At 47.9% G+C, this 16629-nt stretch overlaps 1 protein-coding gene across 2 annotated transcripts in view; it reads right to left on the minus strand.

Annotated features, from left to right (window-relative positions):
• Positions 1-16629, minus strand: part of UGGT2 (UDP-glucose glycoprotein glucosyltransferase 2) — a 1923861-nt gene that overhangs the window by 1177534 nt on the left and 729698 nt on the right. For both annotated transcript variants that reach the window (XM_069639785.1, XM_069639786.1), the window contains one exon: positions 9302-9425. In XM_069639785.1, the coding sequence (XP_069495886.1) occupies positions 9302-9425 (124 nt within the window). The remainder of the gene's footprint in view (positions 1-9301; positions 9426-16629) is intronic.

Consider the following 16629-nt stretch of genomic DNA (forward strand, 5'->3'; position numbering starts at 1 on the left):
CAAAGGAAGTCCACATATTAAAGCAACAAGTGGCTAACCTGAAGAACCGTGCGGAGGAGGCGGAAGGGAGAGCGAGAAGGAACAACATTCGAGTGGTTGGTCTGCCGGAAGGAGAAGGCGGCCAGGATCCTACAGACTATGTGGAGAATATGATCCTGCAGGAAATAGGAACTGACAAACTCTCACAAGGATTCACAGTGGAGCGTGCACATAGAGCCCTCACGAGGAAACCAAAACCCGGAGCACCTCCCCGCGCAATTATTGCCAAGATTTTGAATTATAGAGATTGTCAGAAGATTTGAGTATTTCAGGAAAGGGGGAACGATAGATAGAGCCTCGGCTACCATCACAGCTTATCCAGATTATACAATGCTGGTCCAGAGGCAGAGGTATAGCTATGTAGCGGTGAAGAGACGGCTGCGTGCGGCTGGCATCAAATATATGCTTCTGTACCCTGCAAGATTGAAAGTGTAACACAAGAGTCGAATGTTCTTCTTTGACACCCCAGAGGAGGCTGCCGCATGGCTGGACCTACAGGGCTGCCCGGAACAAGATGCTGCACGAGCCCAAGGAGAACAAGATAAGTGACTGAGACAGTTCATGCATACTGGTATACACTGTGAGGTATCCCAGCAGAGGCTCGATAGAAACAATAAAAGATGAGTAGGGATGGGAAGTGCGGAGGCTAGGTTTGGATATCCTTGACTCTATTGAGTGGCAGTGGACTGGAATATAGAGCTTTGATTACATAAGTAAATTGGATACTAGTATGTGGTTGAATTGTGGCAAATAGGAGCGGCAGAACACAGGTACCTTACCCCCCAAATAGGAGTAGAAGTAGCAGGATAGCCATTAGGGCTACCTCACCCTGCTGAGCTTCGAGTACAGGCTATTGCCAGAAAGTGCTAGATGTGGGGGTGCCCGAGATCCAGGGATGGAGCTGGGCAACTGTTGGGGGGAGTGAAGTTGGGGAAGGGAAGGGTGGCGGGAGGGGGAGGGGTGTTTGGGGTGTTTGTAGTTAAGGGTAGTTTGAACTGGGGAACGAGCCTATATAGACAAGAACGGGAGAGGGAACTGGTATGCACCGATGGTGGGGGGGAGGGGGAATGGGAACTCTAACAAGCCATGGGGGACCTTAAAATAATTACATGGAATTTCAGGGGCCTCAATAGTTATCGAAAGAGAAACAAGGTTATGTTGTACTTGCGCAGACAAAAGGTAGATATTGCACTGCTGCAGAAGACTCACCTGACACGGGAAAAGCTAGGAACGGTTGTGAAAAAATGGAAAGGGGTCGTGGCGGGCTCGACATATTCTGCCTATGCTAGAGGAGTGCTCATCTGGTTGGCGCTGCATGTCCCATTTCACTTGTTGCAGGAAACTGCGGAAGCAGATGGGAGGATGGTCATACTGAGGGGATTGGTGGAAAATAGGAAGATAAGCATTGTGAATACATACGCCCCCAACCAGAATACGGCAGCATATTCCAGAACCCTGAGTACCAATCTTAGCAAGTGTATGGGGAGTGCGGTGATCTGGGGTGGGGATTTTAACTGTGTACTAAACCCTAGGGTGGACAGATCGGATCGGAAGTTTGAGAGACCTGCCCCGGTTGCTAAAGCGCTGCAGACATTGCTAGACGACTTTGGTCTGGCGGATGTGTGGAGAATGAAACACCCCCAAGAAAGGCAGTACTCGCACTATTCTGCCCCGCAACAGTTGCATACGAGGCTTGACTATGTCTTTGCCACGTCGGAAATATTGATGGAGACGGTGCAGGCAGAATATAAGACGAGGGTCCTTTCAGACCACTCGCCCCTGGTTATTGGCTGGCAATACTGCCCCCCAAGAGCAAGGATTGCGACATGGCGTCTCCGGGCAGAGGCGCTTAAGGATCCCCTGTTTAGGAAAGGTATAGGAGATTATAAACTACTTTGAGGTGAATACGGGTAGCGTGGACTCAGCGAGCACTCTATGGGAAGCTTTCAAGGTGGTGATGCGGGGCGTAGCCATAGCAAAATCTAAAAGCCTGCAAGGCGGGATCCTGGTCGAGCTACATGAAGCAGAAAGGGAATTGGAAAAGGCGCTGAGGGGGAAAGATGATACTGAAAGAGACATGGAGCTGATACTTAAACTGCAGCAGACATGTGCGGAGCAATGGGATAGACTGTGTAACCTTAACTATAAAAAATATATAGAGAGACAGCATGCGGGAGGAGATAAAACAGGAGGGCTTTTGGCATGGTTATACAAGAGCGAGATCCCCAGACCCACCATTAGGACAATAACAAGAGAAGATGGCAGTGTAGCTGACACCCAGGAGGGAGTTAATCAGGAGTTTGCAAATTACTACAAGGAACTATACTGGGATGAGGAGAGAAGCAGTTATGAAGAAATAATAGAAACACTAGAAGACATAGGTCTGCCTACAATAAGTGCTGAAGAAAGAGAGGAGCTGGATGCACCGATTACCTTGGAGGCGTTAGAAGAAGTGGTGAGACAGCTACCTACTAGTAAGACCCCAGGGGCGGACGTGTTCCCAAGTGAGTTTTATAAAGTGTACAAAGCAGAAGTGCTCCTCCCCGATGTTGGATATGCTAAATGAAGCGTTTGAGATGTGACGGCTGCCAGAATCACTTAGAGAAGCGATCATAATACCGCTTCCCAACCTAACAAGCCTGGGCATAGCTGTGGCTCCTTAGACCATTGTCAATGCTGAACCAGGACAGCAAGATATTGACGGCTGTCTTGGCAAGCAGACTGCGAAGAATCATTGGCAAACTAATACACCCCGACCAGACGGGCTATGTCCCGAACAGGAACATAACTCATAATCATAGACGACTCCATCGATTTGGTGAATGGGGGAGCAGGAATGAGGGTGAAATGGCAATGGTGTCCCTAGACGCTGTGAAGGCCCTTGATTCTGTCAAGTGGCCATGGCTGCTGGCAGCCTTGGCGTGCTATGGGCTATGGTATGGGGCCTGGATACATAAGATGGGCAAAGATGCTATATAGTGAACCGTTGGCCAGAGTCAAAACAGGATCAGTGATTTCCGAGAGATGGAAACTAGGCAGAGGTACCAGACAAGGGTGCCCATGGTCCCCTATGCTGTACATATTAGCTTTAGAGCCTTTGGCGATATACCTCAGACAACAGTATGATACTATAGGCATCGAGGTGGGAGGGGAGCGACAGTTGATCTCCTTGTATGCGGATGATTTGCTGCTGTACCTGAGGCACCCGGAGGAGAATCTCCAGTACATCCTGGAGGTGATGGATAGGTATGCAGGGCTGTCTGGCATAGCAGTGAATCCTTAGAAATCTATTATTTTCCCGCTAGGCAGTTGGGGATCCCTGTCGGCGGTTACTGGTGCTGCAAACTCCTTGGGCTGTTGGACTATTCGGTACCTTGGGATAGATGTGTACCACAAGGTGGAAGAAGAACATAGGCACAATACCGAGGTAGCCATAGAGAAAATTGAGAAGAGTATGACATTCTGGGTGAAGTTGCCTCTAGCAATGATGGGACGTGGGGCAATGCTCAAGATGGTGGTTTTACCCAGGCTCCTGCATTATTTCGGGAACATTCCGTACCTGATACCTAAGAAGTTCTTCACCAGACTGAACAGCAAGTGTAGGGATTTCCTGTGGCATGGCACCAGGAATAGGTTGGCACTATGGAAGCTGCAGAACTTTTATGAAAAAGGGGGAATAAAACTGCCTAACTATGAGGTCTATTACGTAGAGAGCCAACTGCAATATGTCGCTAAATGGCTCACAGATGAAGCAACCCCTGAATCCATGTTGTTTAGAACGGATTGTGCCCCATTTTATTTAAAAGAGATGATTTGGCTGCCCAAGACAGAAATGAAAGTGCGCCCTAAAATGATGATGATGCTTGGGTGGAGGATGTGGCGCCGAGCATGCCAGATGATGGAAAACCCAGTCCCATGCTCCCCGCAGATACCGTTGGTTGCGTTGGCTGGGGGAGATGAGCAGCTACGAATGACAATCAGAAACCACTGGGAATCGGTGGGGTTGGTAACAATGGGAGATATCTGGCGGGAGGGGACTACCATAAATTTTGAAGAGCTAGGAGAGGAAATGGGGTTACACGTGGGCCAATATATTACATATCATAGAATGGTGCAGCAAATTAAGAAAACTTGGCCTGAAACAGTACTGGAAGAAGAGCCAGATGTTACCATAGACACGATCTTTGATATAGCGGAGGGAGGGCATGAGATTTCTAGATTGTATGAGATGTCGTCGTCTAAGGTCGGGAAAGAATTAGCGCAACTAAGACTAGACTGGGAAGCGGAGGTGGGAGCCCCGATAGAGGACGGGATGTGGGAACGTGCCCTGGGGTACCACAAAAAGGTGTCAAGAAATGCAAGATTAAAACAGATACAATTATATATTACGCACAGGGCATACATGACACCCCTGAGGATATGGAGGTTTGAAAATGCCGGAAGACAAACATGTCCCAAATGCGACAAAGAACAGGCTGATATGGTACATATGTTCTGGTCCTGCCCGGTGATTGAGTGCTTCTGGGGTGAAGTAGCGTGGAAACTAACGGAAAGGGGGGTCACTATTGTCATAGATTCAGCCTGAGCCTGCTTGCTGGGGGGGGGGGTTCCCCAGATCGCAGAAACTTAATCATGCCAATAAATTGAAAGATTTAGCATATGTGCTCGCAAAAAGGAGGATTGCCATGGGATGGAAGACTTGTCATAGGCCACGGGTGGAGGAGTGGTGGAAAGAGTTGCAGAAGTGGGCGGAGGCGGAGACCATGGTATGGCAGGAGGCAAGTAACATAGGGGGAGAGGAAGAGCTGGGAACCCGGATGGCATGGAAATCGTTGATAGCGGAACTGTTTGGAACGATACAAGATCTGACAGAATCCACTGAAAATGAGACTCCACCAGGAGGGGTGGATACAGAGGGAGTGGAATAAATAGGCTCGTAAAGGGGGTGGGATAAGGGGAGCAGTGACTAAAATTATGTAATGAACAATGTGAAAATTGTACTATTGACATCTGCACTGCGTGTTTGGTTTGTATTGGTTTTGTTTGTTGGAATATGCAATAAAAATTGTTTTTAAAAAAAACTATCGAAGACTTTCAAATGTTCACAGGATTTAGCTTGACCAGTTGCAGGACCACTTCGATTCCACAATTCCTTTTTACATTTGCTACCTCTCAGTTGGATATCTAACTGAGACCTTTGAATGAGCACGACCACACTGAACTTTTGAAGCCAAGATCGATACCATATACAATCACTCCTTTGACGTTCAATTATATTTGCGTCACTCGTCACATACGCTTCACACACTGTTCTCTTCAGATTTCGCCATACAATGTTGCCGCTTGCAACTTTGGTTGTAACACAGACCGGTCTGCTATCAGTCTCTGTGACTCACCGGCTTTGCTGACTTTATCGGCGCTGCTTTGTTGTAAGAGCCAAGGACAGAACCAAGGCAGCGAACGCTCCTTCCCACCTTGGCTATCGACATGAGCGAGCGCCGGTTACCTTCGACACACAATGCAGGTTTCTTCAGCTTTAATTCCTGGTCTTATGTTACTTTCACAAGCCTTCGAGAATAAAACGTTTTTTTCTCTGAAAAGGTCAGGGGCACTTCCCTCCTTGCAACCCTCTCTGGTCTTGTCATCTTTCTCCTCGTATTAAACTGCCATCTTGGAACTGATGCTACCTCATGTGCTTTGAGCATGAAAGCACACTCTGAGCAAGGCAGAGTGGGTTTTCATGCGCCGCCTTTTTTCTGTGTGGGGAAGTGTGATGAAGTCAGGTGTGTGTAATGATCAGTAATTACCTGACTCTGCCTGACCATTGTTTTGGGACATGTCAGGTAGACGGCTTGGGTGTTAGTCCGTTTTCTTTCACAGTGAACTGTCTGTGAGAAAGTGTTCACATCGGGAAAGGGAGCGCGCGGTTGAGTTCCTAAGTATCACACACCTGGTAGGATGGGGAAAAGGTGTTACAGGAAAGGAGATACCACGTCTCACTATCCGGTGTCCCACTCCCCAAAGACCCCTCAACCATGTGATCCTCCCGCACTGGTCAACCCCCAGGAACTGGATCCAAATGCAATGGCCGTGTCCTGGCCACCTGGATGACAGATCCCCCGGGGACTAGCGGGCGAGACACCTTCAGGTGTCTAACAAGAGGAAGGTGAAATGTTTTTCTTCACTCGAAGCGCCTTCGGGTGCATCGAATGGCATGAAGCGCAGTCCTGCGCTTCGTGGCCTTCACCAAGGCAGTGAAGGCATATGTGATGCAGGTTCGACAAGGGTACCCGACACCGTAATCCATGCAGGGTTTAAACATCGAAGACCTTGTCGGATTCAGCATCACAACTAATACAAGAGAAGTAGCAATCAAATTCGGCCATGATTAAATGATTCCTAGTAGTGAGGCGAGTGCACAGAAAAAAGGAACTGAAGTCACAGGGCACAGTGCCTCTTTACTGGCCCAACGTCATGCCAGGCGCGAGGCGCAAAGAGGCATCAGGTGGAACCAATGCAGAGCAGCACTGGTGGCGAAAAGTTTGAGGAGCAGCTGGCACTGGGAGGTGGATATCATAGATGAGGACACCATGGGAAGGAGGAGTACATTAAAATCTGCTCTTCTGCCTTTCCTCTGCATCTGACTTGGTAGAAACATTATTCCAGCACACTTCTAGGGAGGGTCTTTCCTGAGTCTCCTCGGAGCCGGTTGCCCTTGAAATTACGCCTGCGGGGCAAAACCAGACTTACCTAACTTTGTTCCACAACTACAGTTCAACCTTGTGCTTTGCCCCATTATCCACTATGGAGAACTTTTTGTAAGACAATCTCTCAGAAAAGAACGATATAAAGTGTACTTACCGGAACAACTATTTTTTTCTTTGGATCCTGGAAGGGTGCTAGAGTTTCTCCCAAAGAACTGGATTTTTTGGCAACTCACTGTATTTTATACACATTTCAACATATAGTAAATTGTAACATTTTCACATATACATTTCTTCCTATTTAATACATTCTTTCCTAGGGTGTCCGTGCACCTAGTGGGGTCATATTTGTGTACATGATTATATCAATATTTTTTGGAACCCCTTTATGGGCTCTAAGGGTGCATAAGTAAGGAGATCGACACTGGTAATATGTTTCTTGCCAAAAACCTATTTAAAGAAAAAATGGGTTTGGAAAAATGTTTAACTTTCCCTAAATCTAAGAGGGGTTTCCCTGCCTCAACAAACTAGTGTCCGTGCCAGAATGTCAAAAGTAATGTATTTCTACCATTGTGTCCCAAAAACCATATTTCCTGCCCTTACACTAAGAGTTCCACTACAGTGAGGGAATGTCTCTTGTAACTTAAATTTCTCTTCTCAATACACAAATCAAAATTCCACACAGTGCACAAAATAAAGTTCCAAGTTTCCAAGTGGTTTTTATATTTCATTCCCCAGTCTTCATGTTAGAGGGATCCTTCCCTCCCTCTAACTTTCTTGGGTCAAAATTGCCACGGGGGACAATCCTCTTCCCCGGATCTTTTCCACCTCAAACCAATGGGGAATTCTTCTGTTCCACTAATTACTTTCTTCTCCTTAGTAGTTTTGGGTAGGGATTTGCCAATTGGTGGAATTCGCCCAAATATTGGGACAATGAAGTGTGGGGCTGAGGACAGCTATGTAGGGCTCAGGTTGCCTACTTATTCTCGTTGGTTTCCGATGTAATCTGTGTTCACTCTCCTGTCCAGCCTGGCTTGTCACGTCCCCTGTTGGCCAATGCCCTTTTGTCACCAGCTGCTTGGGGTTTATACAGATGTTTTTCTCCTAGTCTGCTACTGCTACCCACCAGTTGTTCAGCCATCACTCCTTTTATGTCTCAGAATCCCTCTGCCTCGGTAAACACCTTCTTGAGGGTTCCGCTTGGCTACTTGTTTTGTTGGTACTTGGTTCCGTGAATGCGGGGCTCATGGCAGACTGCCGTACTTCCTTGGGTCTTTGATCCCTGGAGTTCCAGCCGTCTCGGAATATGCTTTCTGCGTCCTCCCACCAGCCTCTGGCTTGGTAGTGGATTTTCTCTGCGATAGTGTAGGTTGTGAGGCTCGCCGTGCCTCGTGAGTCGACAGCTGCACCACCCAGCAAAGCCTTTCTCCTGACTGTTGTGCTCCCGTACTGGCCTTTCGCAGTTCTCAGCAATTGTGGGTCAGCCGCAAACTTCTCGCCTTGCTTTCTTCGTGCCCCAGTGTTCTCTCTTCTACAACTCCTTTGGCTCCTTCTCTACAGTCTCCTTCTACTGCTTCTCGTCTGGCTTTCACCACCAAAGGCGTGTCCTTCATTCGCTTTAATGTGCCATTGGTGTTTGACAATGGAGAATAGACAAGACAGCTTGTTGTGGTTCTCCATTCTGTTCTTATCATCCCAAAGAAGCCTCAACTCAGTATTATTCCCATGCATATATATGGCTCTATTTTGAAAACGTATATTGGTATATGTACTTTTTGACTTGATGGAGGAAAGCAAGGTGTGGGGTCTTTATGACCATGTTCTCTTTTTAAGGAATGAGAAGGATCTCTTCTCTTAAGAGAAGGAGCGATATCCTTGGATTCGTCACAGGGCACTGTGAGTGTTTCTCCCCGGGTTCAACCTCTCTGATTGTACATGTACCTGAGTGGTATATTACTAGTGGGGCATATGAGCAGGGGGCATATAAGATCCATGTGGCTAATGGCTACGTCCATGACAATGATTTATTTTATTTTGGTCTAGGGGGACATTCTTCTCGCTAGCATGCCACCTCTTCTCATCCTGTAGTCTACAGCTTTTACATCACCGCTTAGTGAACCACTCAGGACCGATGTGGGTCAACCATCTCATCACTATCCCTTAAAACAGAAACATGACATAGAAGAAATGTGAGTCTGTCAACTTGTTCTATAATTTCCAGCAAGTACAATATTCTTTCACTGACAACTGTCTGAAAATTAAGTTACAATTTTTAGCAAAGTACTTCATGTCTCATTCTTTTTTTATCACATATATCCGTAAATTATGCCTACCCTTCCAACTGTGATGATGGCACATCATACCACACTGAATGGGTACACTACTTGTTATATGTTACAATTTATGTCATGCAAATAGCATTAAAACATACATACTAGAAGACAAAAAAATAACATGAAAAAAAGTGCTTTGGTGCTAAGGTGGTAGATCTTGATTCTTCCTGAAAGCAATAAATCAACATGCTGTGTATCGTTGCTAGGAGACTGGTAACATTTTACCTGCTCGGGATATGAAATTCAGATAGCTCCGCTCTGTGTCAAGTATTGCAGAATTTATTCGTGGAACCACGTTAGGCTGCTCCATGAGGAAATCTACTACATCCATTCGATCATCTAAAAGACCCTGTTGAGATAAAAGCAGTGTTACAAAACAAACAGCAATCACAGTCTAATCATCGAATAATGAGCATATAATTCACAAAGTGTTCGCTTTCACATCAAAGTTTGAAAGTTGCAAAGAATTTCACTTTTTCAATAACTTATTTCTGCATCACGATTTAATGTATGCTGTTGTTGTGGTTTGAGAAACCTGAGCTCGAGAATCCCTTATTCAGGTAGCCAGGGAAGGGCTGGCGCTCTCAGATCCCAACCCTGGGGGTGGACGAGCGAGGGAGGATCGATCAACTGGGTAGGGGAGCCCAGGGTTATGCTCGTGGGGAATGCCCCAGGTGAGGCACGGTATTCAATCGGGGAAGATGACAAGAGTCCTTGAGGCTTTTATAGGCTGTTCCAACTCAATCTCCTTTCCACCCAAAGAATCTCCCTTACCAGAATCCAACAACCCCTCTGAATCTGGTAAATCCAATAGGAACCCAAACCCTGCTGCACTTGGAAACTACATCCCCCAGAGTACCTGTTTTTCTGTTGCGTACCTGAATACTCCCAGTCATTCTTCTCCACGTCACTCTGGTTATTGTTTCCCGAACTCCCAGTCCGTTTTGACAAAACACTACCCTCCCCGCCATTCCCCCTATTCATTTTACAACCCCTACAAATCTTACCTTTCCAAGTTGACCAACCACCCCTCTTTTCCTACACAAACATTTTCTCACACTGTGACAGAAAATGGACTAACAGCAAAGCCGTTCGGTTGACATGTCCTAACACAAGGGTCAAGCGGGGTCAGGCAATTGACAATAACTACGCACACCAGACTGCCCTTTCCCACAGGGATAAAAGGCAGAGCACAAGAACATACTTGAAGCAAGGCCAAATGCACGAGGAAGCAGCTATTCCAGTTCAAACGGAGAAGAAAGGCGGCGAGACATGAGAGGACAAGGAGAGAAGGGCGCCTTGCCCTTTTCAACCCACGCCCTCGAAGACCGGGATTTAAAGCTGGCGTGTGGTGTAACAGATGTCAACGGTGCACGAGGGCCTCCCGCATTCATAACCCAGGCGGGGAGGCGTGCTTGCTACCGTGGTACCGTCCTTGACTCCAGAGACAAGACAAGCCAACGGGTTCAGCAGAGCCGGTTTGTCGGAGAGAGCAGATAGCAAACCGGACTGTGTTGAGCCCAAGGTTGCGAACAGCAACATTGTATGAATTTTTGAACAAAGATCTTGTGTTTGAAAGCTTGAAAGAAAGTCCAGTGAAGGACCAGCTGCAGAGTGAATGTGTTTTGGGGTTGGAATCTGATTGTACATTGGCGCTGGATCTGGTGTTAACCATATAAGATTGTAGTAATCCAAGTTCAGTTTTCAGTGAAAGTGACACAATTGTGTGCTTTGAGATAGGATGTATTTATTATACCATGGTCTATTTAGCATTACGTCAGAATTGTTTGCCCCATGTGTGATGTGCATATCTGCATACATTTGCTGGATTTATATCATTAGCTGTTTGCTTCAATCACCAAAAATCAAGATTTATGCTCTAGCGTAGAGATCCACAGTTCCATTAAGCAACAACCCCTCCAACCTTACCAGCTGCAGAGTGGTCAGGCGCCACGTGGGCACTCATTCGAAGGACTCTAGCTGGTCCCCTTTCTTGAAACTACAAGTACCAGTAGGCATTAGGAGAGGCCAGCATGAGGAGCCGGAGGAGTCATACAAGGGTCGAGTCAAACCCCTTGTACAATCGAAAGTCTCTGACAAATTGACAAGAATGAAAGCAAAGTAAAGTGTGTTAATAGAACTGTGTGTAGCCTGGCAGGGGGCTTTAAGGAAAGCCTGACTGGGGGCTAAGATCTGAACTTGGATAAGAAGGGAACATAAGGAGTCTGAAGGCAGTTTTGTGAACTGTGGCAAGTGTGAACCCGACAGAGGGATGCCAAGATAAAGCTAGGGGAAGGGAACTCTGCTTTCTGATGAGAATGAGCAAATCATGTGTTAGAAATAATAAGTTATTCACCGTAGTGACTAACTTACTCCTAGTCCATAGTCTGTACCTCGCTAGGAACGGGAGATGGAATCTTTTTCACCAGAAAACATCTTCTTCCTCTTTAAATTTAAAGGCGCGTGTGATAGCGGCCCTGGGAGCATGCGCTCCCCTGACTCTGCCCACTAGGGCCACTCCCCAGTCCTCTTTTCCGCGTCAACGTGAGCAGACCGCTTTCACCAGAGCTCCTGGGTTTGGCATCGGCTTTGTAATTCCACACGCTTTTCCCCGGATACTGTCTTTTGTCTTCAGTCCCCTTTGACACGTCGACAATACTACCATTGCCTAATGACAGCAGTTTTATTAAGGGGGAGAACGGTGGGACGTATGGAGGAAAGGGGACTATGGACTAGGAGTACGTTAGTCACTACGGTGAGTAACTTATAATTACTCCTATGTCCCCGTCCCCTTTCCTCCATACTGCATGGGCGATTACTACTGAGTGTAGCCCCAATGTGGAGAGGTGACCCTCATAAGAAAACAAGATCGTTAACACTGCCTGCCCAAATGCTGGAGCTGGCATCCAAACAGTAGTGCTTGCAGAAGGCCGAAGGCGTAGCCCACGTAGTGGCCCTGCTGATGACCTGCCACGGAATGTGCCTCTGAAAAGCCACAGCTGTAGCTTTGGCTGTGATAGCGTGGGCATGCATATTTGTGGGAAGCAGCTTGTGCTGCCCCTCATATGCCTCCATGATGGCCGCTACCATCCATCTTGCTATGGAGGCTTTGGAAGCTTGATAGCCTGGCCTTGACCCACCGAAGGTGACAAAGAGCTTCCGATTTGCGGAAGCTTTGTGTCCTGTCCAGGTAGAATTTTAGAGCACACCTGACAGTGCAGAACCCTCCGAGCAACGTCCTTACAGTACGCGAAGAAAGTGGGTAACACTATCGCCTCATTCAGGTGGAAAGAGGGCACCACCTTTGGTAAGAATTTGGGGTGCGTTCTAAGCAGCACCTTGTCTTTGTGGAAAGTAGTATAAGGCTCTGAAGCCACGAGTGCCTGGATTTCACTGACCCTGCGCGCAGACACAAGTCCCACCAGTAAGGCTGTCTTAAAAGTGACTAGCTTGATGTCCGCGGATGCCATTGGTTCAAATAGTTTGTGAGCCAGAGCGCCCAAGGCTAGGTTAAGGTCCGACACCAGGTGTGGCTTCTTGATAGTCGGGTAGAGCCTGGTGAGGGCCGCCAGATGTCTTTTAACCACCGGTTTAGAGGAAGAAAATACCCCCTCCTCCGAGTTCCGGTAGGCTCTGATTGCCGCCAAACAGGTGCGACATGTGTCCACTGGCACCGCTGAGTCTGCAAGGTGTGCCGAGAAGGATAGGACATCGTCCAGAGTGCACGTCAATGGAGCAAACACCTTTGACGAAGCCCAGTGGCAGAACCTAGTCCAGTTGCTTTTGTACTGGCTCCTGGTAGCATCGCTCCTAGCGCCCTGTATAATGTCTAGGTTAGCCTGAGACAGATGTAGATGCCTTAATGTGACCTGTTTGGTGGGGCGTGGCCAGCAGCCATGCTGTAGAAACGCATTTCTGTTTGAGCTCCTGTGATCCGACATGATCCGTCTTGTACCGAGGACTATAGGGGGTTAAAACCCCTGCAAAGGATGCTATCAACATATGAAGCTTGCTGGAAGAGTCAACAGCAAGTAAAAGAGTAGTGGATGGCGGATCGCTGAGAACGGGCTAAAAGTAATCAGGCTATGGCAGACGGCAGAGAGACAAAATGGATGGCGCGACACAAGACCCCCGGCACACTGCATAACAAAGGAGCGGTGCAGGTCTGATCCGAATACGGCGAGAAGGGAGAGTCAGCTGCTCGGGATTACGACCACAAGGTGCAATGGCAATTAGATGGTCCAGCCTGACGCATTTCGGAGCTCTGCGCAGCAGGTGAGCCGGGTGCTAGTCAACGGGACACAAGCCCTATCAAGGCGGAGGAGACTGCTTAAAAGTTAGCAGTACGCTGAGACGACAAGCATTGCAGGTGTGAGCGGCGGTGTCAGCCCATGACCTGTAGAGGTGTGGAAACTAGCTGGCGTGCAGTGATGCCCTGTCAGCAGGGCATAGATCCCAGAACAAAGAAGGACAGCAGGCTTGTGGCCTGAAGCGAGGCTAGGACACCCCGCCTCCCTGAAGTAAGCTTAAGCGCACCAGGGAGCGTTCATGTCGCAACTGCAGGAAGCTAAAGCACAATAGATGCAGGTTATTGCGAAGGTCGGCCTCGGAAGAAAGTGTAGGCAGACTGCGGGGTAAACATGTGCGTAGCCTGGAGGAGGCCGACCGTAGAGGGAAGAAGCTCTGTTCATGAAACGAGCTTCGGTGCAGAAGAGGCGGACCGTGGGGGTAACTGGCCCTGTGCACAACGGATGAGCGGACCCCATGGGAAGCAGGCCCCAGCACGCATTCGGAGACGGACTGCAACAGAAACAGGCTTCAGTTTCCAACGTGGGACCAGAAGGAGGGAGAAGCCGGCCCCAAAGCACAACATGCACTGGCAGTCAGCATAAATAGGCCACGCTCTACAGCCCTGTGCAGCAACGTACAACAGGTGGTAGCACAAATACAGCCTGAGGAAGAAGTCTAACATGAGACACAGGCTCCAATGGCTTAATGCATCCTGCTGTTAAATGTTTAAAGTACACAAGCACTGGCCAGTTGCTAACACCCTACGTTCATACGTCACAGGAGGCTAAAGCATACTGCAACACATACTGCTGAGTGGCCCCAAACAAAAACCTATGTAGTGCTGCTTCTCTTGCTAAACCAAAAGGCTGGTGTGGAGGTCACCTTACTGGAGCATAGCGGGCAGCACCCATCGGACCCTTCACTAGAAGCCATCCCGGGTTGCAGTAATTGATCCGAGAGACATAATCCTAAACAAAGGTTGGCCCACAGTGGAGGAGCTAATTGGTGCTTTCCATACTTGCCAGAAGTGCCCTGCTTCTGACAGCATCACAGTGGAGTAGAACCTTGAGGGAGCCCGTCAAGAGTGGCGTTATAGGCTTTGTCCTTTGGACCCACTGCTCCACATCCACCTTGACTTGCAATGCCTGGAGATGAACTGGCCGAAAATACCGCCCAATTTGATATGGTCTGAAAATGTGGATATTGCTGATACTGGTCATTGAGCTACAAGTAGCACCTAGCTCGTATACCAAGGTACTCCAGGAAGCAAGCAGAGTGGGTGCGGCAAAACTGGCCTGTGCTAATAGAGTGGCGAGCAGTGAAATTGTTACGCCTGGTTTGAACAAACACCATCACGGGTGCAGAGACACGAGACAGTGATAAATCATGGCATCTAAACCCCGAAAGAGCAAAGGAAAACAGCTCACCTTGGAGGCATGTACCAAGACGGTGCTCCCAGTGGAGAGTCCTGCCCAAGCAACCTCAACATCTCAAAGGGAGCAGAAGCTTGTGGAAGGCGATCAACAGATTTTCGCGGTGATAGCATCTCTGAAGGAGTCTCTGGAGGCTAAAATAAACACCATCAGCATTGATGTGAACCTGCTCAGACAAGATGTGAGGGCACTTGCTGAACGTACAGGAATGCTTGAGAAGTCAGTGGCGGAGAATATAAGTGGCCTAAACGACACCACGGAAGAAGTCGGGGTACTGAAATAACAAGTGCGTAATTTGCTAGACGCAATAATGCACAAATTATCAGGCTCCCGGAAGGAGAAGAATGAGCAAACCCGAAGGAGTACATAGAGACCCTGATGCAACAAGAAATTGGTCCAGGTGCCCTCAGTCAAGGCCTTAAGGTAGAAAAGGTGCATAGATCGCTGATCAAGAAACCACCGCCAGAAGCCCCGTTGAGGCCAATAATTGCCCAGATTCTGAAATACTGTGATGGGGTAAAGATCCTCGAGCACTTTTGGAAATGTGGGACGATCCAACGAGAGTCGGCCACGATAACAGCATATCCGGATTATACCCTGCAGGTTCAAAAGCAACGAATGAGCAATGTAGCGGTCAAGAGGAGACTGCGGGCTGCTAATCAGAAGTACATGCTGTTGTATCCAGCTAAACTGAAAGTGATGCACAAGGGGCACGCTATCTTTTTCGATAACCTCGAGGACGCACACAAATGGATGGACATGCAGAATTTGCCAACCGGAGAAGAAGCCGATCAAAGTAGTCAGAGTAACCATATGCAGAAGACCATAACAATTACGGGACTGCAGAAGCCTGGAGTCACAAGCCTCAGAAAACAAAAGATGTTAAATTCAGGAGCCAACAACGTGGTGCTTACTTTAGACCGCACGACATAGAAATGTCCTACACCCAAGATTGCAGTGGTTGGATACTAGCGGTTACAAATCCGGCTGCCGGCCCTTACGCACCAGGACCTGAACCTGGGACAGAGGCGAGAAGTGGGGAGGCATGGGCACAAGACACTGAGCTGGGCTATTGTTGGGGGGGTTGCTGTAGGGGGGTGGGAGAGGGAGTTGGGGAAATTAAAGGGGAGTTAGCCTATGGTACCACATGGAACATGCTGAACTTGACTGTTAAGATTGATGGCGCATGCCAGAATCTTTCGATGTGATGGGGGAACTTAATCGTGTTACGTTTAATGTAACTGTTGCAGACTCTAACGTTCCAGGTTACTATTTTATGACTTATCTAAGGCGTCAGGAAATTGCCATCGCACTCTTGCAAGAAATGCATCTCACAAAAGAGAAACAGACAGCTCTCGCTCAAAAATTGAGAGGCACAACGTTAGGCTCGCCATATTCGGCTTATGCTAGGGGCGTAATAATTTGGGTGGCACCGACGGTTACTTTGAGAGTGCTCGACACGTTCCAGGATAAAGAGGGGAGGATGTTTGTATTGCGGGACTGGGTCGAACACAGAGAATTCTGTATTATAAACACATACGCACCAAACCAAGAGACTGCAGCTTATTTTCGCACATTATACCCGCTAATAACATACATACTGAGGGAGCACATTGATATGGGCAGGGGACTTTGATATGCCTAGTGTAGGGTTAAGCGTACAATTAGATGACAAATGTACGCACCCCACCCCGTCTGCCAAAGCCCTGTGCACATTATTGCAAGCTTTTTTTTTTTTAAATATGTTTATTTATAGCAAGGCAGTATAGGTTACAAACAGTATCGGGTGGCAGTATAACATTGCAAAGAAAAGATTCTGGCTTTGTGTCC

This window comes from Ambystoma mexicanum, chromosome 7q (genome assembly GCF_040938575.1).
Source record: "Ambystoma mexicanum isolate Mex_15411 chromosome 7q, UKY_AmexF1_1, whole genome shotgun sequence".
In the NCBI taxonomy this organism is placed as follows: Eukaryota; Metazoa; Chordata; class Amphibia; order Caudata; family Ambystomatidae; genus Ambystoma; species Ambystoma mexicanum.